Source organism: Schistocerca piceifrons, chromosome 4 (assembly GCF_021461385.2).
Source record: "Schistocerca piceifrons isolate TAMUIC-IGC-003096 chromosome 4, iqSchPice1.1, whole genome shotgun sequence".
NCBI lineage: Eukaryota > Metazoa > Arthropoda > Insecta > Orthoptera > Acrididae > Schistocerca > Schistocerca piceifrons.
In genome coordinates this window covers 78,958,604-78,986,122 of record NC_060141.1, presented here as the reverse complement: position 1 = coordinate 78,986,122, position 27,519 = coordinate 78,958,604, and the positions used below count along the sequence as shown (strand labels likewise).

At 44.7% G+C, this 27,519-nt stretch overlaps 1 protein-coding gene across 3 annotated transcripts in view; it reads right to left on the bottom strand.

Moving 5' to 3' along the window:
- Nucleotides 1–27,519, bottom strand: part of LOC124796417 — a 523,416-nt gene that overhangs the window by 177,278 nt on the left and 318,619 nt on the right. For all 3 annotated transcript variants that reach the window (XM_047260593.1, XM_047260592.1, XM_047260594.1), the window contains exon 3: nucleotides 4,625–4,701. In XM_047260593.1, coding sequence (XP_047116549.1) covers nucleotides 4,625–4,701 — 77 coding nt within the window. The remainder of the gene's footprint in view (nucleotides 1–4,624; nucleotides 4,702–27,519) is intronic.

Genomic DNA, 27,519 nt, shown 5'->3' with positions numbered 1-27,519 from the left:
CAAGTACCGTCTTATCTCGCTTCTTCGTATCGACCTAACGTAAACGCACTGCTCTTGTCTTCTGAGTTCGTATGATGTGCAAGAAGAAAAACAGTGTTCCAGGGAGAATTTTTATACGTCATGCTGGCAGAAGAAGATCCTCTCACGGCTTCGGGCGTGCGACCCATCTCTATGCGTCGCCTACAACTCGCTACTGCATAGGGGGACAAATCTTATACGACATCTCGTGCGTCGAATATGTTGACTGCACTCGCGAGAGAGAAGAGATACCTCGTACAAAACTGCAGCGCTTTCTGCATACAAATGCTTCAAACACAGAAAGCGCAAGGATTGCCTGCATAATTAGGAAAGATCGACACAAGAACAGGCTGAAGTATTCTTGGAGAAATAAAAATTGTGCTGCACTATGTTGGATCTGTTGAGTGAAGGCAGTGAGAACGAACAGTAAGTGTGTGTACGGAGCTCACGACTGTACGTTACGCAAAATACTGCATTTGCATTACCTCCCTCTTGAATTTCTTTGCATGTACTTCAATCTGGTTTACAAGTTGTTACATTATGAACACTTAACCAGTCATGTAGCCTTTTATAACGGAACTCTGACATATTCCCTGTACTATAGATGGGTGTCAAAAATTACACACGCATGTCGTGCATTTAACAGCGCTCAGATCTGCAACAACAGCCTGTGTATTATTCTGGACCAGCTCTTATGGTATGTGATAAAGAAAATTATGCAACACTGATTTATCCATGAGAATGGTGGTTGGGCTCCGTAGGTGTGGATTAAATTACTTGAAGATATACACCAACCAGCTAATTTTTACATAGATTTATTTACGCCAAGACGCATTTCGGCTTTTCACAGATCATAATGTGGTGTAATACATTCATATCTTTGTCAATGTGACTACTTCGTCGATTGTATTTTGAACGGTGCAACTGCCATATGCAATCCCTTTCGCACTACGTTTCCTGAGTTGTGTATTCACGTTTAATAGTTGCGTGCACCGACTTTCATTCTGTTCTCGTCATACAGAAGAACGTATGAAATGTTAAAGACAGCAATATTAAACCTATAAACACAAATGACTTGATAAATAGTTTCCGAATCTGCATGAAAACTGGAACAGCTTGGATGGCGTGTACAGGTACAGTTGCCCATGCAGCTTCAACGCGATACCACAGCTCATCAAGAGTAGTGACTGGCGTATTGTGACGAGCCAGTTGCTCGGCCACCATTGACAAGACGATTTCAATTAGTGAGAGATCTGGAGAATGTGCTGGCCAGGGCAGCAGTCGAACATTTTCTGTATCCAGAAAGGCCCGTACAGGACCTGCAACATGCGGTCCTGCATTATCGTGCTGAAATGTAGGGTTTCGCTGGGATCGAATTACGGGTAGAGCCACGGGTCGTAACACATCTGAAATGTAACGTCCACTGTTCAAAGTACCGTCAATGCGAACAAGAGGTGACCGAGACGTGTAAGCAATGCCACCCCATACCATCACGCCGGGTGATAACGCCAGTATGGTGATGACGAATACACGCTTCCAATGTGCGTTCATCGCGATGTCGCAAAAACACGCATGCGGCCATCATGATGCTGTAAACAGAACCTGGACTCATCCGAAAAAATGACGTTTTGCCATTCGTGCACCCAGGTTCGTCGTTGAGTACACCATCGCAGGCGTCAAGGGTAACCGCAGCCGTGGTCTCCGAGCTGATAGTCCATGCTGCTGCAAACGTCGTCGAACTGTTCGTGCAGATGGTTGTTGTCTTGCAAACGTCCCCGTCTGTTAATTCAGGGATCGAGATGTGGCTGCACGATCCGTTACAGCCATGCGGATAAGATGCCTGTCATCTCGACTGCTAGTGATACGAGGCCGTTGGGATCCAGCACGGCGTTCCGTATTACCCTCCTGAACCCACCGATTCCATATTCTGCTAACAGTCATTGGATCTCGACCAACGCGAGCAGCAATGTCGCGATACGATAAACCGCAATCGCGATAGGCAACAATCCGACCTTTATCAAAGTAGGAAACGTGATGGTACGCATTTCTCCTCCTTACACGAGGCATCACAACAACGTTTCACCAGGCAACGCCGGTCAACTGCTGTTTGTGTATGAGAAATCGGTTGGAAACTTTCCTCGTGTCAGCACGTTGTAGGTGTCGCCACCGGCGCCAACCTTGTGTGAATGCTCTGGAAAGCTAATCATTTGCATATCACAGCATCTTCTTCCTATCGGTTAAATTTCTCGTCTGTAGCCCGTCATCTTCGTGGTGTAGCAATTTTAATGGCCAGTAGTGTATTTACTTCTCAACATAGGCTCTGGCAACAAACGCATTTCTCCCAACGAGAGACCAGTGTTTTGATACCGTCACTCTGAAATGCTCCCCTTTGCTGACGGAGTCACAACCTCATCTTTGTATGCACCGCTTCATCACTATCAAAGTGAAGTACTCGAAGTTGTTCTTTAAGTGTTGGAAAGAGATGAAAACCGGATGGGGCCAAGTCGGGACTGTACGGAGGATGAACGATGGCAGTGAACCGAAGATGTCGGACTGTTGCAGACGTCGTAGCACTCGTGCGTGATTTGGCACTGTTAAGCTGATGGAGAGCATGTTCCATCTGTGGACGAACTCTTCCAATTCGAAACTCGATTACAGCACGCTGTTTCTTAGGCACCGACATAGTTACGTTACACACCGCCATGTTACGCTCTACAATTCGGAACGCTCCAGCGGCAGAGGACTACAGACATGTAGACATGAACAATGAAGATGTTGAATGTTAATGATGTTTATTCTCCTCAAAATGCTTTAAAAGTTTTCACCTAAAAAAACTCAGAGGCATTACTTTTCAGCACGCCGTCGCACGTAGTTACGGAAGCGTAATGAGCAGAAGACCAGGCGCACCCTGGGACACAGACGACTACGGAGGGCAGAGCAACGGGCGCGAGTGGGTGGGACAGTTTCCTAACCATTGCTTACACTGCTTTTTTCTCTTCTGAAGCAGTGTCTGCACCCACAGATCCTAGTACAGAGAAGGACTTTTATGAGGAAATGTTATTGGATAGCAATTAAAAAAAGGAACAAATCCGAATGGAAAAGCGGATACAACACGAACACGAGAAAAACTCGACTCAATTCGCTCTGAAGCCTGCTTTTTCTGACAACAATTCAGTTCACTAAAGCGCTTCCGTTTGAACCGGAGTCAGTTCCACGGGGTTTACGAGCGTATGTGGAAATCTTTCTACTCTGAAGGCTGTAATATCCATTACCAACTGGAAGCGAAGGAAAACTGGATCGGCAGCTTCTTTTTGTGTATATTTTAAAAACGGAGAGAGAGAGGTGTATATAAAAGACAGAGAACTAGCATTACATATGTAGATGTAAAAACTTAATTGGGAAAATTGTCGGCGATGTTTAGCAACTGCAGGGATTGGCAGGAAAAGAGTTGACACTTCACTGTGAACTTAAATAAATTTAACACATTGTGTTTGAATATGCGATGAGATTCATTACTGTTCAATAACGCTATTCGTGACAAATCACTGGAAACAACAACAGTAAAATACCTAGGAGTGCTACCATCCGCAGTAACAAAGTGAAATGACCGTATGAAATAAATTGTCGGCAAAGCAGATGCCAGACTGAGTGTCACTGGGACAATCTTAAGAAAATGTATCCTTCAGTACAGTTCACCAGTCAGGGACCCTTACCAAGCGCGATTAACAGAAGAGACAGAGAAGATACAAAGAAGAGCGGCAGTTACTACCAGCGAGAAAGTTAACAGAGACGCTCAAAAAACCTCCAGTGGCAGATGCTACAAGAGATGCGTTGTGTGACACGGTTACTGTTCTAATTCATAGAGTGTAGGTCCAAAGAAGAGTTGCCAATACATTCATTCCTCCAACATGCATCTCGAGAAATGACCACGTCGATAAAAAATCCAGAGAATCAGATCTCATACGTAAGTTTGTCGGCAGCCTTTTCTTCCGACGCAGCATTGACGAATGGGAAAAGGAATGGGGAAACGTAACTTCCTGGCACAAGAGGTACGCTCCGCCACACAGAGTAAGGCGGCTTGACGAGTGCAGATGTAAACATAGCTGAAGTAAGGTCCAGTCACTGAAACAGAAGCACGTCCATGGAGGTATTAAGAGGTGTCGACGATGAAGCGCTGTCTTGTGTTTCACCGTGAGGTCGAGGTGTCCCGGATTCTTGAGTTGGGGGATTCTCAGTGCCCGAGAGAGACACTTCAGTTTCAAGCGGAAGCCGTGGTACAGTGTCGTCCTGGCCTGCGCCACAACTCGCGCACTAGTACAAAAACCTCCAACCACGAAAACTCGCTCTGCAGTGCCCCACGCCCCGCCACGTATGTCTCATTTGCGCCTGATCTAAACATGTGAGAGAATCACTTTCCCACAACTCGAAACTACATCTTTAATAAATCCACTTAACTGCGCAAAGCGAAAAGAAATAGACATACGTTTCGGGCAAAGCATCACGAAAATCTGAGTGGTTGGACGATCTAACTTACTGTTTCGCGTGTCTTTGTACTGTCAGAGATGTTTGCATATTGTTGGCTAATAAGGCGAGGAAGCATACTTACATCTAGCAGTACTTGCGACACCTTCAGCGTTTCCAGGAAGGGCAGAAAGGGCTCGTGGATCTCGCCAGGCTTCAGCGCTGCAACACAACAAAGAACCCACACTCAGTCGCCATCACAAGTTCATCCTTTTCAAGGCTCGACAATCACAAGCATATTATCTTTACCACAACGGAGGCGGCAAACGTACACATCATGAAATTTCCTGGCAGATTAAAACTGCATGTCAGACCCGGACTCGGACCCAGAACCTTGCCTTTCCCCGGCAATACACTTACGGAGTGAGCTATCCAGGAACATCTGACGATTCGCCTCAGACTCATCTCACAGTGTCACGTCTTAGTACCTGTCTCTAACATTCCAAACTTCACGTAAGTTCTCCTGTGACGGCAGATGCTCAATCCTGCCTGGGTAGTTCAGCCGTTAAGAGCACTCTCCACATAAGGCAAGGTTCCCGCTTCGAACCCCGGATCGTAACACAGTTTCAATCCGACAGGAAGTTCAACAGAACAGACCACACGCCGCTGCCGAGTGAAAAAGTCAACCTGGAAACACAATCCGTGACACTCACTAAGCATGAATATCTCACGTAAATTGAAAGTGAAAAGGGGGGAGGAGACAGTAAAGGAAATGGAGGGAGTTCATAATATCAGCTGCACCGGGACTTTACGTGGAGACAGTGCAGACAAGTGAAAATGTGTGCGGACCGGGATTCGAGCCCGGGATCTCCCGCTTGCTAGTCAGTTGCATTAACCACAGCACAAGCCGGACAGAGTGTTTATAGCAATTACGCCGACTCTCTTGGTACGCCCCTCGGTCGACCCACATTCACGTGTAGCCTATTCGCAGTTCCCGTCCATGTACTCTTTGCTTGATACTTTGAGATTCCCACAGGAAGTTGAACGTAACTGTGCATTGGCACCGAAGGTGATGGTTTCATAGCCTTTCCAGGCGAATCACGTATGTGAATCCGTGGCGTGTTCTTTCGGACAAAGGGGACATGGACGCGGACTGGGGATAGGTGGCGGTAGGTGCGAATCTGGGTCGGCCGAGGGGTGTATCTATGTATTAAAACGGAGACCTAGAACGACGAAGAGGCTTCATCCCGCCATAGCCCTCAGTGGTTCACAACCCCACAACAGGCCACAGCAGTCCGCCCACCCCACCGCCGCCCCACACCGAACCCAGGGTTATTGTGCGGTTCCGACTCAGTGGAACCCCCCCCCCCCCCGCCCCTCCTCGGGAACGTCTCATACCAGACGAGCGTAACCACAAGTGTTTGCGTGGTAGAATAATTAATGGTGCATGCGTACGTGGAAACGGTGTTTGCACAGCAATCGCCGACATAGTGTAACTGAGGCGGAATAAGGGGAACCAGCCCGCATTCGCCGAGGTAGACGGAAAACCGCCTGAAAAACCATCCACAGGCTGGCCGGCACACCGGACATCGACACTAATCCGGGAGTCCCGGGTTTGATCTGGCACTCATTTTTACTCGTCGCCACTGACTGCAGAAAGTCCCGACGCAGCTAGTACAAAGAGTTCCTTCACTTTCATCTCCTATCTCCCTTCCATCTTCAGTTTACATAATACGTATTACAGTTGCTGATTCCACGTGGGTTTCTGCTCCTTCGGAGATGTCCGAAAGAATAGACACCATCTACTTTATTTACCATTAATGTCATTTCTATCTTTGTACTGCTGACGTAGGTACAAGATGTGTTTGCTTGGATTTAAGAATATACCGGATTGTTAAAATTCAGTGTAGTTTTGTATATAGCTTCATGACTGATATACATACAAAAATATCTCTACATACACTAGAAACACAGTTTAGATCATTCGGCCGTACCATAAGCAGTTTATGAAGTCGTAGTAAAATTTTAGCTACCAGATACAGTAACTGTGAAATTTTGTGATCTCATACGAAACAATATTGTTAACAGATCCATAAAACTTTATTAAGAAGAGTTCTTCGCAAAAGACCAACGATATCCAGCTAGTGAACTGACAAGTTCAGTTTATATTTACTTAAAAGCTAAATTCCAACAAGATGTTCACTTCTCCATACGTTACGGTGGAAGGAATAGCTGTTATCATTTCCCTAATCAGTAATTCATAATGACGCTACCCCGCCTCTGAGACGTCAATTTTACTAGGGAAGTTTTACAGAGAGTTAAGAATATCGGCACATTGGTCAGCAGAACCAGTTAATTTCCGTTAGCCTCTGCGGCACTGATACTCTCCTCACGGTATTGATAAAAATAGAAAACGGTGCAGTTCTGTGCTACAAATACACCGGCTCTTCAGTGCTTATCTATGACTGATGGAATGACTCCTGTGACGAGACGGGGGCAACTTCAGTATGCAGAGGTCAGAGTGTCAAATCAGTGGTCCGAGGCCGGCATTAATGTGACATATCACAGCGCAGCTGAGATCTCTTTCACAGCGTACTGTATATCCACTTCCAATTAACAAAAGGTGTATTCATTTGAGATAAGCGATGCTGTAACTAAGGACTGTTCGTCAATCTGGCATCCCTACCACGTAGGATTGATAGACACGACAAAGAAGATCCCACGATGAGCGGCGCGTTTCGTCACAGGATAGCTCAGTCGGTGAGAGGGCGTTGCAGAGATGCTCAGCAAACTCCAGAGGCAGACTTTACAAGAGAGGCGTTGTGCATCACTGAGAGGTTTACTATTCAAATTTTGCGTGAGTTCTTTCCAGGAAGAGTCGGACAACGTATTACTTCCTTCCACATACATATCGCGAAATGAGCACAGCGAGAAAGCAGAGCTAATGCAGAGGCTTACCGACAATCGTTCCTCCCACGCGGCATTCGCGAGAGGAACTGGGATGGGTTTTTGGTTGATAGAGGTACCAGAAGTACACTCCGCCACACTTGTCAGGTGGTTAGAGGAGAACTGATGCAGATGTAGAGGCTGCCCGTCTGACTTCGCTACAATGCCGGTCTGGCTCCTGTAGCAAATTCTTTCCTCATCAAATCGCTGAAAAAGCCGGCTATCTTCCGGTAAATAGAGACGGCCACCCATTTCACCGAGCACTTTTTCTCACGGGAACAAATTACAGTCACAGCAAGTTTCCCAAAATGGTTCAAGTTCTTTCTGCTAGTCTCTATGTCACTCGTGAAACGCGGCTGAGCCAGTTCGACGACTAGTTTCCGTGGATAAGCTGGTGCAATAGAATGTAGCGAAATTTATTTTGGGTAAGCTATGGAATTTAAAGTACACCGAAATATTTTCCTGATCAGCGGGTAACGGTAGGAAAACTAAATCAAAAGAACCGGATGGAACAGACATTACACTGACATTCTTAGGAGACCGCGGAAGCACGTCACGTTACACAGGCAATGCGCGATAGAGAAAATGGTATCCAAATGAATGATATTAAAAACTACCTAAACGCTCGACCAACTAGAAACGCGGAACCGTGGTTTCGGAACGTTGCAACACACGACGGGTAAGTCAGTCGAACATCGTTGTGGCGCCTGAATTGGAGCTCCATGTTGATTTGCGTCAGCTGCTCCAAGGCCAACAAGCACAGCTGAGTCGAAGAGGCTGGCCGGTATGCGCCAGCGTTTCGCGGGGAATGCGAACACGTACGCAACTTAGCAGCCAGGCTTGCCGTCCCGATTCGAAATTTCTCTCGCCCATCGTTATCACGGTGCTCTCGAGCTTATTTCAGCGCTGAGTGAGTTTATCTTTGCACCGAACCAGTTGAAGGCGGCACCGCGGCTTTTATTATGACCTTATTTAAAACGAGGTCGCGAGTCCGAACTTTTCCGCCGCTCTCATTTCTTTAATTTTCCTGCAAGTCTAAACACACGTTGTTGTCTACAGGCTACTGGCCAGACAGTCTACCTCGTAGAAAGCATGGTGGGGATTAGGTAAGCGTGGAAGGGAAGAGAGGAGTCAGCAAGGGTCCAAAATTTTCAAGAGCAAATTTTACATCCGATTTGGTCGCTTCAGCCCCGTTGGTGGTCAACTGTAGCAGAAGCAAGGACTTACAAGCGTGTTTCGTGTGTCCGATGTTTTTCATATGTGTTTCTTTTATAATGCTGCAATTGTGGAGGGTATGTAATGCAGTCGTACAGTGGCCAGAAGGTGGTTTGCAGCAAAACAGAACCTAGGGCCGCACGGAATAAATAACCGCGCAGCTACCCACACTGGCATCAGCAGGCGGTTGCGAATAAAAACGACTTGATTGTTAAAGGTGGAGAAACACGCTGTTCATTTGCTCGGAAAACGGTTCCGAATGAAATTAACGCCAATATGATCAGCTTGAGATATGGGTAGTTCACTTTTGACCTGAGAGTCAATCGTTCGTTAGGCAGTCGGCACTTGGCTGGGCCGAAGCTTTTGGATATATGGTGGTACTGTTATGGGTTTGTGCATGGTTACGTAAATTTTTTTACAGACGCTACGAGCAACTGGGCGGAAAGTTGTATGGTAACAGCGGTTGGTGATTGAATTTTGCGACTCAGATTTCAAGGTTTAATTTTATCTTCAGTGGAACTGAACCAATAACGATGGAATCATCTGAATGGGCAAATACAGCTGGTCTATCTACTTTGAATAGAAAGTTACGAGCGGCTTAAAATAACGTCTTCAGTTTGCGCGATATGTTGGTCCAACGCCTGAAATGACTCTGTAGCCTAACCTGTTAAATTTCAGAGTTTGGTTCATTTTTATTTATTTTAGTGATATTTAGACCGCGTGTCATGGAGTTTTAGCCCTCGTCACATGTCATTTTTGTTTGAAGCCGGCCGGGGTGGCCGAGCGGTTCTAGGCGCTACAGTCTGGAACCGCGCGACCGCTACGGTCGCAGGTTCGAATCCTGCCTCGGGCATGGATGTGTGTGATGTCCTTAGGTTAGATAGGTTTAAGTAGTTCTAAGTTCTAGGGGACTGATGACCTTAGAAGTTAAGTCCCATAGTGCTCAGAGCCATTTGAACCATTTTTTTTTTGTTTGAAAAAAAAAAAATACAATCAGACTTATTATCAAACTGAAACCCACCTACTCTCCGCTGATGCAAAAAAAAGAGGAAAAAAATGAGTACAGAAAGCCACAGTTTTAAGAAAGAGAATGTTACGAAGAGAAAAATCAGAGAGGTTTGGTAAAACAGCTGGAAGTTTAAGAGCCTGTGGTATAGCCAAGAATATTACGAAGTAGTTGTTAATTACAGACATAATTTGCAAATAAAAGTGTAAAAAGTAATAATAAGTAATTCTGAAGGAAAAGTAGGAATAATTTGAGAAACTGAAATAAGATTTTGAACAGTTAATGTTACGAAGCATTCCGCAATGATAGTAAAGAAAGATTACCAGTAATCAGTCTGGCAAGTAATTACATTCATCGCTGACTGTAGAGAACAGGTTTGTAAGCTTTAAAAGAGAATATTTAACCATGAATTGCCATATGAATATTTGAATAACAATACAGAGCTTGCTTATTTGAAGAGCATTACTTTAATGGTACAGGATTTTGTGAGTATTTAACTCGTGGGTCGGTAAGTTAAATGAAGTGAATCAACAGAGGTGTAAACCTGCGAGATTCATAAGTACGCGTTGGACCGCCATTTAAGTTTAACTTGCACTGAATTACGAAAGCCGGCCGCGGTGGTCTAGCGGTTCTAGGCGCTCGGTCCGGAGCCGCGCGACTGCTACGGTCGCAGGTTCGAATCCTGCCTCGGGCATGGATGGGTGTGATGTCCTTAGCTTAGTTAGGTTTAAGTAGTTCTAAGTTCTAGGGGACTGATGACCATAGATGTTAAGTCCCATAGTGCTCAGAGCCATTTGAACCATTTTTGAATTACGAAAAGCTAGAATTATTGGTTATTCATATATTTAGAGCCAATACGGGATTTGTGTGGGAAAGTAGTATTATTTAGGCAACAGATATTATCATACTAATGACAGAAAGATGCATTAACGGACTGTTACCGTCAAACTGTTATTTCATTTGTTTGGAAGATTAATTATACGAGAGCTATTCTGCACGAGAGTGCTATTCTGCACAGCATTTTGGTTTTATAACAACGCTAGCTACGAACAGATTAATTTTTCACTCGTTTGCTATTATTCTTGAACACTTTTGTTAAGTCACAGGCGCTACAATCGTGTATTTAAATCTTGAAAGTTGAGCACAGAAAAAGCTAAACTCAGAGTAACAAAGGTAACTGAAATACGAGTAGTTGAACTGTAGGAGCGGTCGCATGATAGGTTCTGCGACCTTCCAAGAGAAAAGCAGTCAGTGCAGGGTTACCGTTTCGCTCTTATCAAAGTAGTACGAACCCGAGCTGCATTTGGAAGCTGACGCGGCTGGTACTCAAGAGCAGCATTGTGTGATTGCAACTGCATCAATTAACACAATATTGCAATCGAATAATTTTATATCAACACAGCGTCTGGTAAAAAACTATTCACTGTGATTAATGTTGGTTTACTCGCGTGGGAGAAACAGAATGACGTGAATAATCCGAGACACAACACAAACTACAAATTGTGGCGTGTGCCTAAGTACTACAAAGGCGTAGATGATTTGTTTATTAGATTACGCATTCTAAAGGTAGAAGTTCTTTCTTAAATTAGTACTTGTGATCCGATCAGTGAACATTGTTTCGTAAAACGATCGGTAGTGGTGTTGTTTGATGAAGACATGTTGTCCACCATAATAAGACACACATAGCACGCTAGAGTATATTGTTTGCGGTTGAATAGTAAAATATTGATCCTGCAACAAATAAAACCAAGAATAGCAAGTATTCAGTGTACTGCTTAACAAAGCCATTCACCGAAAGAAGTACAGTGATATTTAGACATGTTTACCGGACGGCCGAGTACATTGTCGCTCACACGGTTAGCGATCCATTTGCTTATCCAAAAGTGGCACAGTACAAGTTTCCCTCCTCGCTGCCGAGGTCATTATACACTACTGGCCATTAAAATTGTTACACCACGAAGATGACGTGCTACGGACGCGAAATTTAACCGACAGGAAGAAGATGCTGTGATATGCAAATGATAAGCTTTTCAGAGCATTCACACAAGGCTGGCGCCGGTGGTGACACCTACAACGTGCTGACATGAGGAAAGTTTCCAACCCATTTCTCATACACAAACAGCAGTTGACCGGCGTTGCCTGGTGAAACGTTGTTGTGATGCGTCGTGTAAGGAGAGAAATGCATACCATCACGTTTCCGACTTTGATAAAGGTCCGACTGTAGCCTATCGCAGTTGCGGTTTATCGTACCGCGAGATTGCTGCTCGGGTTGGTCGAGATCCAATGACAGTTAGCAGAACACGGAATCGGTGGGTTCACGAGGGTAATACGAAACGTCGTGCTGGATCCCAATGGCCTTCTGCACGAACAGTTGGCCGAAGTTTGCAGCAGCATGGACTAGCAGCTCGGAGACCATGGCTGCGGTTACCCTTGACGCTGCATCACAAGACAGGAGCGCCTGCGATGGTGTACTCAACGACGAACCCGGGTGCACGAATGGCAAAACGTCATTTTTTCGGATGAATCCAGGTTATGTTTACAGCATCATGATGGTCGCATCTGTGTTTGGCGACATCGCAGTGAACGCACATTGGAAGCGTGTATTCGTCATCGCCATGCTGGCGTATCACCTGGCGTGATGGTATGGGGTGCCGTTGGTTACACCTTTCGGTCACCTCTTGTTCGCAATGACGGCATCTTGAACAGTGGACGTTACATTTCAGATGTGTTACGACCCGTGGCTCTACCCTTCATTCGATCCCTGCGAAACCCTACATTTCAGCACGATAATGCACGACCGCATGTTACAGGTCCTGTACGGGCCTTTCTGGATACAGAAAATGTTCGACTGCTGCCCTGGCCAGCACATTCTCCAGATCTCTCACCAATTGAAAACATCTGGTCAATGGTGGCAGAGCAACTGGCTCGTCACAATACCCAGTCACTACTTTTGATGAACTATGGTATAGTGTTGAAGCTGCATGGGCAGCTATACCTGTACGCGCCATCCAAGCTCTGTTTGGCTCAATACCCAGGCGTATCAAGGCCGTTATTACAGCCAGAGGTGGTTGTTCTGGGTACTGATTTCTCAGGATCTGTGCACCCAAATTGCGTGAAAATGTAATCACATGTCAGTTCTAGTATAATATATTTGTCCAATGAATACCCGTTTATCATCTGCATTTCTTCTTCGTGTAGCAATTTTAATGACCAGTAGTGTACAAGCGACACTAACTCAGTCGCAGACAGATTGTAGAAGAAAGCGACTCACAGGTTAGCCTACGACGAATTGGGGAAATCACGGAAATCTAAATCGTTATCAATTGATACTGACCTGACCCGTCCGAATAGCCGTGCGTGTTAAAGCGGCGCTTCCGGGACGGGAGGTGCGCCGGCCCGGACTGAATTTGCCCGGCGGATCAACGACGGGGGATTCTACGCGGGCCAGCCTGGGTGTGATTTCTCTAGGCTGTTTTCCACATCCCAATACGTGAATACCGGGCTGGTACCCTAGTCCCGCCTCAGTTACGGGATTCGCAAACACTTAGAAAACTTCGGCTCAATTCGCCCACTATACATAGACAGTTTGGGGGTGCACACTTTCTGCGCCCGAGGACGGCGGGGTGGCGACAGGAAGGGTATCCCACCACCCCGTAAATTAACCGTGCCAAATCCGTTAACCACCACGCCGACCCTGCGCCGATGCGGGACACAGGCAGAAATAGAAGTCGATACTGATCTGAAACTCGCGGCGCTCGCGTATGAGTCACCTCGTTTGGTACCACGACTGCGCAGGAAACCGTGAAGTTTCTAGTAGTACTAGTAGTTTTATTCATCTGTGGACCAACTTTACAAATTACTGGACACGTCACTATATTACAATTTAAGAACGAGGAAAAAACATAATTCGTATTTACAAGTAGTTAAATCCTTACAGCTGTAGTTTGACATGGATGGGAAAGGCAGTCTACCGCGGCGTTATAGTAGGAACCAACCCAGAACCTGGCTGAATTAATTTAGGGAAAGAACGCAAAACATAAATCAGGATTACTGGATGGTCGCTGGGGCCTGAACAAACAGATTAGCCTTGTAGTCGGAAAGACAGAGGCTCCAGTCTCCAATCTGATTTAGGTTCTCCGTGGTTTCCACAAATTAATTCAGTCATGTTGGTATGGTTTCTACTAAAGAGTGCGGCGCTTAGATCCTGAAAAATTTCAATTTGAATTTGCCGCTATATCGTAGTTCCGCCGGAGAACTGGCGTTCTTGGAAGTCATAGGCATCTAGCAAACAGTCAGAACCTCAAAATGGCCGAGATGTAACGGACAAGTGCGGAGTACAATCGAAGAGCCGCGATTACAGATAGTCTTCGCTCTGGCCCTACGCCCACTGAAATAGTTAGATTCTTCGGGCACCAGAGATCAACCGTTTATGATATTGAGGCCAAGTATAATGCTTCGGAAAATTCTGTGGGACGTTCCGCTAACCCGGCGAGGAAACCTCAAGAAACCTCATTCGAAGAAACGCGTGTCACGAACTGCGGCAGTCATCGAAAAGGCTCAGATGCTGATTTCGGAGGACTCGGGACAATCGCTGAGGAAATTGGCGTCAGTATTGAACGTCAAGCGAGCGAACAATGCGTCGGATGGCAGAGGGGGACCTCATACTAACCCTAGTCCAAAACTGGCTCTCGGATAACGGTGAAGTGTTCTGGTCAAAGGAGTTCTGGTCTTCGAGTAGCCCGGATTTGAACCCCCTCGATTACTATGATTGGAGCGTAGTCCCGCTATCGAAGCAGCATTCGTGAATGCGGACAGCGTTAGAGTGCGTTCGGTCGCTTCAAAAAAGATTGGAGGCGGGTATTGCAACAGAAGGGGATTACATCGAGTAATGTTACTCCTGAAAGATACCACTACTAATTTATTTATTCGTTGGGGCCATCTAGGTCCACGTTAAGTCTTGTTGCACTTAGTACTGAACCTGGCTTTCTTCTGAGCCCAGATTTTCCTCATCCATTGTGAGTGGGCCTGCTTGCGCTCTTCTGACCAAAAGACACCGTGTTTTTTTTTTTTTCTCGGTTGCTCGTCTCGGGTTATTCCGTTTGTCAATATCTTCTTTCGGGAAAGAACTTTGTCAAAAGCATCTTCGGGTTTGATATGTAGCGTCTGAAGGTCTTCATTAGTGTTTTTAAACCATGGCATCGCAGTTTTTGGTTTTGAATAAAAAAAAAAGAGAAATATATTTTTGATTAACCTATTTCCGTCCATTCGTTTGAGGTGACCATAAAATCGTGCCCGTCTTTTACGGATTGTGTCTCTAATTTTTTCTATTTTACTGCAGACCTCCTTGTTGGATCTGTTTTGATGGATGCCATTCTTGTACTTGGATCCTAGGATTCTTTTAATGATTTTGCGCTCCTTTTTCTCCAGTTCTTCGAGGAGTTTTATAAGCGATTAGGGATAAGGTTTCGGCCGCATACAAAACTGCTCGCTTCGAAAGTGTTTCGTAGTGACTACGTTAGTGTTCTGGGAAAGGTATTTCTTGTTGTAGGTCGTGCGGGATGTTTGGTAAGCAGTTCCTAGTTTGCGTATCTCGTCCCTAATCGCCTCCTTGTCCACTTATATGTAAAAGGATTTTCATTTTCATTTATATTTTGTTTTAATAAATTTGCTTTTTAAAAAAGTTTCATTTGTCCGGATTTTAGCACCACACGCTGTATAAGGCCACGGTCGACTACCTGCTCCGTCCTTGCCATATTACGCTAATGCCAGTATAAAGGAATTATATTTATTAATTGTTCTTAAATGTAGCACCATGAAGTGTCCAACATCCTTAAAAAATGAACTACTACTGCTATAACTATTAAAATCTTACCCAGTTTATTATTCACTTTAAAGGGTGTGTGATGGCCGATAAACTCGGGGTTGATCACATCCTTCAGACACACCTCACTGACGCTAATATACGGACAAGAAATAACAACTAAATTTCTCATCACACAGCCGCGCAGTGGCAAAATGACAGCGTGTTAGAGCATAAAAGAAATAAGGAATTAAGCGTAGTCCTCTATTCAATTTACAGTAACGTTGTGGATATAGCCACAAGAGACATACTCGTAGTAAAGCAACTGACCTACAAGGCCTACAATATGGAGCGCAATTTGCATGTGTCACTGTTCCAATGATAATTAACCTTCACATCTTTAACGATCTCTGCTGTAGTTTCATCGACGTTCATGGAGCTTGCGGAATTTCCTAGGTTGAGTTTAGTTAATCTTTAGCTGAGAAACTACACGAAGGCTGAGAAAAAAGTCAATAATTAAGTTTACGGAAGCCGTGGGTTGCTGCGATGAGCTGAAATTATAATAACGGCCTGTTACGGAATATGTAGATTACGTCAAACTAGAAAAATCTCCGAAGACGACAGCCAGAAAGAAAAAAACTCTTCTCTGGTACTAAAGAGCTGCCAATAAAATTTTTACGTATCGGAATAAGGCGATTTCAACTACTACTACTATCCTCAGATTCCGCACGAATAGGGAGATACGAAATCGAAATAAATAAAAACAGAAACATCGAAATATTATAGAACAAATTTCGAATATACTGTTTAGTATAATAAAAAGATCTGTTAGTAAACATGACCCAGAAAACTTTAATCATTAAAACGCTCGGAATGAAAGAGCAGAATGAGCAATATTGAAACCAACAGACCTTCCAACGTTATGGAGTCCTTTTCAACGCAGATATTAACCAGTGCCGCGCGGTATAACTCTACTTAACCTAAATTTGCAGCTATGAGGAGCAAAAAAAGAGGAATGTGGGTGACTATTATTACGTTCCACGTGAAATTACCACAGAAGGCATTTCGTCACGCAGTTGTGTTCATAAAATTCGTCGGCATCCACTGGAAGCAGAGAACTAAACTGAGAGACGAATAGTTTTTTTTTTTGTTTTAAATAAAATAATAAGAAGAGGAATGAGGAAGAAAAAATATGTGAAAAGTGTGTAATTACGATGTACCTACATTCTTGTTTCATTCGCGAATGGTAAGGGGGAATAATAACTTTCGGTAATCTTCCGTATGCTCTCAAATTTCTCTGAGATTTTCCACGCACGGTGAATTACCGAACTGTACATGGAGGAGGTAATGTTTTGCCTCAATCTTCTCGGAACACGCGATCTCGGAATATTAACGTGATGCACAACGCCTCTCTTGCAGCGTCTGAAACTAGTGTTCGGTGAACGCCTCCGCAACGAACCCGCTCTTCACTGAATCTTCTCTAACCTCTCTATTAATGCTACGTGGTAAGGGCCCCACAACGGCGAGCAGTACTGGAGAAACGGTCGAACAGTGGTTTTGTACGATACCTCTACCGTGAATAAGCTGCATTTCCGTAGGATCCTTCCAATGAATCTCAGCCAAGCATCTGTTTTTCCTGCAACTTCTAGATATTTCCCGGCTGATGTTGTTTCCAATGGTTGATCTCCGCTGGGTAAATAATACGTCGTTTTGCCTATTTGTTCCTAATGTATTAAAGTTTTTGATACTGAGGATCAACTGCCAGTCGTGCAGCAAACGTGGACAGACTACAGATCTTCCTAATTTCGCTACTGTTCGTACTTTCTGGCACTGTAACTTTCCTATACCAACAGCATCGCCAGGGGAGAGCCTCAAGGAGTTTCGGACGTTATCTACGTCACTACATATCAGAAATGGTGCAGTACACTATTTTCACTCTTGTCCCATAGTCAAAGATATCAAGAAAGGAGGAACTGCAAAGAGAAATGGTGAGCAGTCAAGCTGCCACGACTTCCCCAAAAATCGAGTATATAATAAATCTGTGTAGCTTCGAACAGGTGTGTGTTTCAAAGCCAACAAACAGCAAAGCATCGATCCTTCAATGTCTAAGTCGTATTTACACATGCGTTGCAAACAGGGTGCGGTCTCTTGGTGAAGATTATAACAGAATGCCACAAATGCGACATCTGGAACACAGAGAATCCTCGGACGTCCCTTAGCAGGTCAGACAATGACCAGTATCGAGAGAGCTTAATGCGACACAAACTATCTCTGTAAGGCTTCTGAGACGCAGGAGAAGTTCGTCGCAGATAGTCGGCCCAGAGAAGCCACTTCACAAATAGGCCGATAACTGGCCTTATCTACACGACAAAGCGTCCGAAGTCTGCGTAATAACTGCCTGCACAGCGTATAACTCTAACTCAGATGTTATAACATTTTCTACATTCTGAAGGATCCCCGAACTATGGACCTATCGGAACGAAAATTAAATCCAGTCCTTGTCTAATCTAATCACATCCCCAACAGTACACGTCTTCCTAGCGACAACGAAGAGACAAATCAGTTTATTGTGAAACTGGAAGTGTGTCCGAACAATGAGAGGAAGAATGTGCTGCAAAAAGGTGAAGAATTAATCGGGTGGGAAAGTGGTACTCGTTACAAAAGCAGAAAGATGGCGGAGAAAAAATAGTTATGTGGTGGTGGTGTCCCGTTACGGGGAAGTATTATGTAAGATACCCTCTGTCATGCACTTCGCACTGTTTTACAGAGAATGGACGCAGATGCAGATGTACTAGCGAAGCTATACATCTTACTTGGTTGAGAGAAGAATTCGATACAGGGGTACAGAGACAACTTTTCAGACGTACAACTGGTCGAGAGTTTCCTTTCTCGTAGACGCTAATGACAATCTTCAACAAAATGCCCAGGTAGATGAATTTCCAATGGAATGACTGACTTGCAAGGTCGCTGCATAACATGACTGAAAGGAACTTAGGAGATGAACTACAGCCTGTCAGCCACTACCACAGCCGTCCACTTAAAAAAACATATCTGCTCCATTACGCTCTGACAACAACGTAATGGAAAGCACAGTGGAGAACATGTATAAAAAAAAAAAAAAAAGGCTAAAGCCCACATTATATTTGTCGACTCTATGATAAATAGCACGATTAGATAACGTGACTGTTTACGTATGGTGATAACTGCGTAGTGTTTCGATGTCAAATGATTTTTATGCACGGCCATGTAAGTTAAATCCACTTGTAAATGGCTCTATTACCGAAATTCACCGATAGTGACATAAATAAACACTATTACTAGGAAATTTACGGCCTTGTCAGAAACAGTGACTCCTTCAAACAGCTGCAACGAACAGTTTGTCTTGTTTTAATTAAAGGAGCCATCGAGCAACATATCGCATACTACGTATCTACGAGAAAGTAGGTGGAAACCGGCGACAAACGGGTTTAAGGTAATTGATACGAACCTTTCTTTTTCTGAAGAAATGATGGTGTATTACATGATAAAGCACTGACAGTGATTCCTTTCGGACGACGACACTGCATTTGACACTGATTTGGGTGAAGAAAAAGCTACATGCTTTACTTTCCGAGTTCCCTATCCTCTGTCCGCTCCTCTCTCTACCTAGATCACTCTTTCTCTCGCACATCAATCCTCAGACATGAAGTACTCCCCTCAAGCACTCGATGCGACGCATCAGAATACGCTGCACGCACGCAATCTAAGAAGGTAGGAGTGAGCCACTATTTTAAAACTGTCATTGCCCCCGGGAAGGCAAAACTCGTTCGCAAGCCACAGACGGTGAATGGGAAGGGTACCATTATTATTCGCTGTCCCTCCCATACCATTCAAGCATCGGGAGAGGAAAGACTGCTGTATTTGTACCTTTTGCGCAGTCGGTTCTCTGTTACTCTTTTCTTATCACGCAAACAATATACGATGAAAGCAAATTTTAAGTATCCAAAACAATAATTTTCCAAATCTACCTAGCAATGTCTCTTGAGAAAAATAAGTTGCTCTTCTTATTTCGATTTCTTACGATCTCTTCCTTCAGACCAATGCGCTAGCAAACACCGGAGCAGTAGGCCACAATAGGTCGCGCATTCGAATCTGCTAACCTTAGCACACTCTCAGCAGTTTCACTGATTTCTTTGACGTTTTGTTCTTATCAAACATTACACAATGTTTTAATGCCGAGTCATTTGTTCAAGCTAGACTTGGGTGACCCTCCCTCCGTGGGTTTTCGGGGCAAGCGCTATTTCGCTTTGATGGCTGTTATGGATGTCCGTGAGGGTAATTTTTGTTTGTTGTTGGCGGTGTGTACCAGCATGGAAATGAGAATGATGTTGTGGCAAAAACTGATTCTGGCCCAGTGCCTACTCTTCTGAAAAGTGAGTAATCCGGTGCCTACTTTACATCCCTATCCGACGGACGGATCGCCTTCAATATTTTTAAATGCTGTCGCTGGAACTTCGGAAAGTGAGAGAAAGGTACTGACAGAGTGACGCTGCGGGGCGTACCTGGATATGTCAGTGGATGGGGGCACTGCCTGTCTGCCGGCTGGGCTGGGCTGGGCTCGGCTCACGATCCGGAACACAATTTTATTTCGCCAAAATGTTCCAGTCTTTGTGTCTGTCACTGCTTCCTTCAAACTTGTGTTGGACGGAAGTGTCTAGACTAGCATCAAAGCGATAGTATGACGGCAGCGGTGACGGTACAACTAACAATACCTTTGGTCTATGAATCACTAGATGGTATAAAAATTTCTAACCCCCTCTACAGACCCCACATTTTCTGAGCAAGGGAAAATATAGTCAAACAGTGCCGTTACATTTGTTTGGAGAAGGATTCAGGCCAGCGCAACGGATATCGGACAGGTTACTGAGTGCATTTCAAGCAAAACGAAGCGTCCATACCACGCTACAGCAAGCATTTCCAACTGATATAAACAAATTCGCGGTAGCCGATGCACCGACCACAGAAATTCGATGGGATTCGGAACAACAACATTTGAAGATTTAAGCGCTTTCTGATGTCCCAATTACGGTATTCAAATTGGTTTCCATCAGAGCTACGGGTTCGGACGAATCTGGCGTCACGTGCGCCGCGCCTTCAGGCTGACAGTTAATCACACAAAATTGAATATAAACAAAACCAAAAATGTGGCTTCCAGAAGCCGGGCATTATCACTGTAAGCATTTCGTAACTATTGTAATGCGACGATGCATTGTAACGTCAGTTACAGACGTGTAAATGCACACACATTAAATTGCATATTAAGTTTAACATCCCACTAGTTCTCTCTTACATGTACAATTTCCGCAATACGGTAATAGTTATACTTAAATACATGTGCTGCAAGTCCAGTACTCGAAGAGCAAGCTCCACCTGTGACACGGGTCTGCGGCATGAGCAAGCAGATTCCGCAATGTTGATGCAGACAATTTTCCGAGGTTGTCAAAGTACCCATGACGAAGAGCACACAGAGTGTGTGGCTCCTCGTCGTGGAACACGAGCCTCAATGTGTTATGAAGAACGACTACATCTACATCTTGTTCTCCTTCTCCTCCTCCTTAAGATGCCATCTCCTATGGAAGGCTGGCGACAGTACAGCTTCTCCTGGTGTACAGCTGTGCTAGTTTCGAAAGTCTTTTACTCCTGAGTTTCTTCTTCTACCAACTGACTTTCTGGCACGTATATTTCGGACAATAACAGATTCCAATAACTGATATCCCTCGCTTCCTCGTAACATATCGCAAATACGCAGTTCTTTTCGTTTTTTCATCCGATGAAGGGCCTCCACTACCGATATTTTCAATAAGCAGGATATACGCAAGAGATGACGATAGAAATACATTTCGTGTTTCAGTGATAAGTATTTATGTTCAAACTGCACAGCCATGACGAATGAACAGCGAATATCTAGCACCGAATCACTCTGGTGCTGAGTTATAACCTCATGAAGAATTCCGCACGTTGAGGAATAGCTTCCTGACTTGTTCAGTTCTAGATTTTATGTCATCGATCTGAATCTCCAGAGGCAGCTGTTTTGTGTATCGAGGAGCTCCCTAGGGAATAAAATCGTGAAACACCCACCAAGTGCTATGAATGTCATGGAGAATACTTCGACAAGATGTATAGGTTTGAATTTGAAAAGACGATAACTTGTATCTTTCTTTCCTAGCGTTTATCCAGTCGCACGGGGTCCGCTGTGTTCGTGATTTGTTTCATTTAAGCTATGAGGCCGGATGGTCTTACAGTGGCCACAGTCGCCAGTTAATCTGTGAGAGAGGAGGGGTGGGGGGAGGGGGGATGAGGTGGTGTTCGCCATTTGCCTGCTATTCGAGTAGCCTTTGTTCTGCGTGTTACAGTCTTTTGACTATTTGTATGCGGTATCTTTTTGCGGAGAAGATTGGGGACCATCAGAGCACTCTGCCTCAATGAGGCGGAAAATTGCCGAAAAGCCACACTCAGGCTAGCCTGTGTACGGAGCCAACAGTCGATGATCTGTAGCGTGGATTTGATCCGAGGCTGTTCCACTCCCTGTCTCGCAACGGCTACGTGGGCTTTCCGGTCGCAGTGTTTTCTTCTGGCCGCAGGTACCATGGGACCTCCGATAAGCAACACTCATTTCAGGACACTTCATGCATAAGTGACGTCGCACTGTATAGAAGAGGGGAAAGAGCAGTTTATCAACTTTTTTGATCGTGCGGTTCAAAACGTGAGGGGGGCAGCAGGACGTTCAAAACAATAACATTTGCATCAATTACAGTAGAGAGAGCTGGACATTACGCTTTTTCTTTTCTGCAAGTTTCGTTAAAATCGCCGCGCGGAGTGGCCGCGCGGTTTGAGGCGCCATGTCACGGACGGTTCAATCCTGCGTCCGGTCACCCTGATTTAGGTTTTCCGTGATTTCCCTAAATCGCTCCAGGCAAATGCCGGGATGGTTCCTTCGAAAGGGTACGGCCGACTTCCTTCCCCGTCCCTCTCTGATCCGAAGAGACCGATGACCTCACTGTTTGGTCTCTTCCCGCAAACAACTCAATCCAAATTTTCGAAGAAGAATTTCAAGATCTGAAAGGAAATAGTTTACATTTTGTCGCAAATATGGCAACTATAGTCACTCCAAGACTGCATTGTGTAAAGCAAGGAGTTTCTGGTACTAGTTCTGAGATGCGAAAATATTTTGAAATCTAATCAAGGTAATAGAGGTTTTTTTTAAAAAAAATTGACGATGGGTCTGTTCCTGACAAAAGAATCCTGCTATCTGGTTGTGCAGAAGCGAAAAAATCATGTGTGAAAATGGAGTTGTCCTTGTGGACGGGACATTTGACAGTCGTTCGAAATAATTCAAACAACTGCACACCTGTCCTTAGTTTAAGTTAGATTAAATAGTGTCTAGGGACTGATGACCTCAGCAGTTTGGTCCCACAAAAGATTACCATAAAATTCCAAACAGAAGAGATGTAGATATTTCCTGTTCTATTGGCTTTGTTCTCAGGCAGAAGTCCAAAAAACATGAAATACTTTTTCTGGATTGAAAAATTAGATGCCTGGGTGGTCACCGAAAACTGCAGTGCTAATCTGAAATGGCTACAATAAAGCTATGAAAGTAGTGTTGCCCGAAACATTGCTTTCCTCCTGCAATTTTCACTTAACCAATGACTGCGGAAGAAAACACAAGAGCTGATGGAAAACCCTAGAATACCAATTGAAATATGGAATATTTTTAACCAGTAACAGAGGACAGCGAATGCTGTCCAAGGTTCGCATAGGAAACTAAACTTTGCAGTACCGTAAATCAGAAACATGCCAACGTATACTTCCTGATAAGTAAGCTGAAGGAGAAGCAGTATATGCTGTATCTTCAATTAAAAGAGATTCCATTGCCCTGCCTTTTCAAAACAGAAGAAAAACATACAGAAATCCTGACAAAAGGTCAAAAGACATTATAAGAATTTATAACGAGTCGGGGAATTTAGAAGTTTAAAATCTATGGCTTTCTTATAATAAATTGTGTGAGAAATTAAAATTCATAAAATAAGACAATAATTTTAATCATTTGCTGCAGTAATGTCTAGAAACACTAGAAAAGGTAAAAATTAAAAGAATAAATAAAAAAGGTAAAAATAAATAATGTTTGCACACGCCTACGTAGAGTACTATGCGCATAGCCAGACCCATACCTCGGTAAAATGTGAAGGGATGTTCTTATTACAAAACGGTCGGCAGACCGTAGCGGCTTCCTTTGATGGTCAAGAAACCCGCAGCTAAAACAATATTGCTGTCGGAAACAGCACGCTGACTTCACGGCGCGTCTCATAGCCCAACCACAAGATAACACTGTATGCTATACGGCAGTGGTCGTGAAACTGCGGCCCGAATCAAGTTTCGTGTGGCCCGCGGTTCTCAGCTGTATTTTTTAATAATGTGCTAATATGCATCCAGCAGCCAACAACTGAATCCTTAAACGCCATCTAATGTTAAGAGCTTCTTATGAGTGTAATTCCCTACTTCAGTAACAAACAAGAACACAGAGACAGTAGTACTTGGAACGGACACTGCTTATTTCCGCCATGACGTAAGTACAGCTGACCGCTTCCTTAGAAGCAGAGGGCCACTTTGGGGTTAGCGGGTGTGAGAGGGGGTAATGTTTTATTGTCTGTCTTCCAGCACTGACAACTCACGCGCGTGTGTAATTCGTACCGACCAGCTGCTACGATATAGATTTCAAACGGGAGGAACGTGGATTCGCGAATGTTCGTTATAGACACGGTCACTGTCAAACGTGGTACATATTTGAAGCAAGAAATTTGAAATTTATTAGGGCTTTTGTAATGTAACACAACGATTACGAAAAAAATGACATTTAAAACATTTAGTATACATTTGTGATCGTGTCTCACAATACATAATGCGTTTACTTTAAGTACAGTCACTGTTATTAATCAATTAATCATCCTCTCACACACAGAACACAACAAAACTTCGTTAGGCAATTACTACGTCCATAACTGTGGAGTCGCTGAGGGTGGCAGCGATCTGAAATAGAGAACAGTCGACACGAAGTGTTCCGAACCCTGCCGACTTTCAACGACCAGTATTTGGTGGCTGGCGGACAACGTATCGCCCCCTTAGTATTTCCTATCTATTGAAGCCTTACCAATTAATAAGAAGATCTGTACGTATGTGGCAAGAGGTGCCGTCCCAAAATGTTAGTATTGACTCTTGAGCAAAAAGGGCCACGTCAAAAGATAATTAACGTAACAGTCTCAAAAGTTTCAGTCAGCATGTGTCCTTCCGTAATACTGACAGCGTCTCATCTTCTCTGGCCTACAGAAATTCTTGTCTGATCAACATTCTCACCCTACCTAAAATGTGCGGGTGCTTGACGCATAGTGATTTCAACAAAAGCTGTTTGTACAGTGTGAAAATGTCTAAATTCCTTTGTATAATACCTGCTGTTTCAAAATGAATATACAGGTTTTAAGGCTTAGTAGCACATATTACATTCACCTTACAATTATAAATAATACACCAAATGAAAGAGAAACAAAATGGCTCTGAGCACTATGGGACTCAACTACTGTGGTCATCAGTCCCCTAGAACTTAGAACTACTTAAACCTAACTAACCTAAGGACATCACACACATCCATGCCCGAGGCAGGATTCGAACCTGCGACCGTAGCAGTCGCACGGTTCCGGACTGCGCGCCTAGAACCGCGAGACCACCGCGGCCGAAAGAGAAACACAAACAGTTTTTATTACAGTTATTCACTGTGAACACCGATCACACACCGAGTCGATAGGCAAGTTGTTCCGAAACCAGGATCAATATGTCAGGAGTAACTGTTGCAATAACACTGTTTCTAAAGTCCGATAGATCAGCTGGTATCGGGGGCACATACACACGATCGCGTCAGATAGTGTGTAAACGTGGAGGTCACGAATAAAATGCTGAGTCAAGCGGCCACTTGCGCCCAGTCCACCGGTCGGATACAACGTCGTTTAACCAGTCGCGTACTGAGTTACGTCAGTGAGGCGGCGCACCACCTTGCTCCCAAATAAAGATGTGCTGTCCAGCTTCTTCCCATTGAGGCACGGGCCATAGCTGTAGCACATCAAGATAAGAAACATCAGTTACAGTTGATTCACCCAAAAAGAAAGGCCCATAAACTTACCGCGGGGATATTTCTGGGGGCTAAGCGTGAAAGACTCGCACTCGTTAAACACGTTTTTCAGTCACTCTCTGTCATTCCATACTCTTCCCATTGCGCACCGGTATACAAAAAAAACTGTTTGAGTTCCTCTTTCATTTGGTGTATTATTTACAATTATAAGTTGAAAATAATAAATGCTACAACGCCTTAAAAGCGGCATGTTCATTTTGAAACACCCCTATTTTGAAATGTAAATAAGACTTTGTCGTGCGTCACTTAACAACAACATCATACACACACACACACACAAACACGCGCGAACCAAGTGGGTTAAATAGAACATTTAATTTTCAGACAGTCAGAAGCAGGGCACAGTCACTTCTCGCTACTGGCATATTGCGGAACGAGTCATCCATCTCAGATGAACAAACTGACCACCCACAGGCACGTCTCCTGGGGGAGACAGAGATCGCACAAGCTTGAGGTAGTGCGTGTATCCTGCCAGCGGTCTCCAGCGAAGATGAGGGGCAATTCTGCCGACGGGTCGGGTGCGCCGCGGTCACTTCGTAAACACGACGGCCTCCCGCAATCAGTCGCCATTACAAGACGGCCCGGAGCTCCTCAATGCGGGCAAATCACCGGAAGGTGCGGCCGTATGTAGGCCACACACCAGCCTTCGCTCTGCTGTTACAGCGGGGATGGGGGTTAGTACTTCTCCGCCCGGCCGCTATGATTGCTATCTTTAACTAGCAACTGTCAGTGACGTACTTTAGGCCACAAGAGGCGCGGAAATGTTTGCTATCTTTAGCTAGCGACTGTCAGTGACGTTCTCTAGGCCACAAGAGGTGAGGAAATGTAAGGGCACGTACACTAGTCGATTTCCCTTTGCAGACGCAGCGTGACATGCATTCGCCAAACCCCTGTGGTCAATCGGACAGACCACGGATGTACTGCCGGTTCACAGTGTCCAATGGTCACAGTATTTCTGTGATCAGAAAAGTCACCGACGCCGGCAGTGTGCACTGGTTGCGGTGGTGTGGATATGGTTACTCCGTTCGCCCTGTGTTTGCTAAGTGTCTTCTTAATTAGACTCTGTGGTGATTTCCAAGCCTTGATGAGATTATAGCCGCAGTCCCGGTTGATAAAATTGTCCCTGGAGCGTATTTCGATGCCCCTCCATCCCTCCCCTAGACGCTGCCACAATGTTTGGAAGTTCGTGCTTAAAATCGTGGTACGTTCGTAATCCGTCGCGTGAGTCTCGCTTTAGAAGCCATGCGGACTCACAGCAGGTGTTGTGTGTGCTTCCTCTCGAGGAGCTTAAGTCTGTTACACTGGCCCGCGATTTGTTGGGATATATTAGCCGACTGTGCCGTTGGAGCTCTTTGACATCGAGCTTAGATGGTGCGCTTTGTTTGTCCAACATAGGGTGTAAGGGGTTAAACATATAATAATAAAAAATGTAATAACCTGAGTCGTAATTGAGATATTTATTGGCGGTTTGCTTGCGGCAGTCGGTAGCGCGCGTGCATCCGAGTGACTGCTCTGTTCAAAAACGCGCTTTAGAAGCCATGCGGGCTCACAGCAGGTGTTGGGTGTGCTTTCTCTCGCGAGCTTAAGTCTGTTACACTGGCACAGCGTCGTTTCGGTGTGGTGTGGACTGTGGCCAACTGACGATGTTCTCACTTACGTAACAATCTAGAAATCGGATAACCGGTTGCGGGCAACTGGGAGTTTGCTCTCAATGTCGGGCCACCACGCCAAGCACGCAGCCAGAAGCTACGGCTGAATTGATTCGTACATCCTTTCAGCGGAGACCTCCTCGTAAGTCCATCCGACAAGCAAGTAGGCAATTACAGTTACCTCATTCGACAGCACAAGATGTCGTCCATA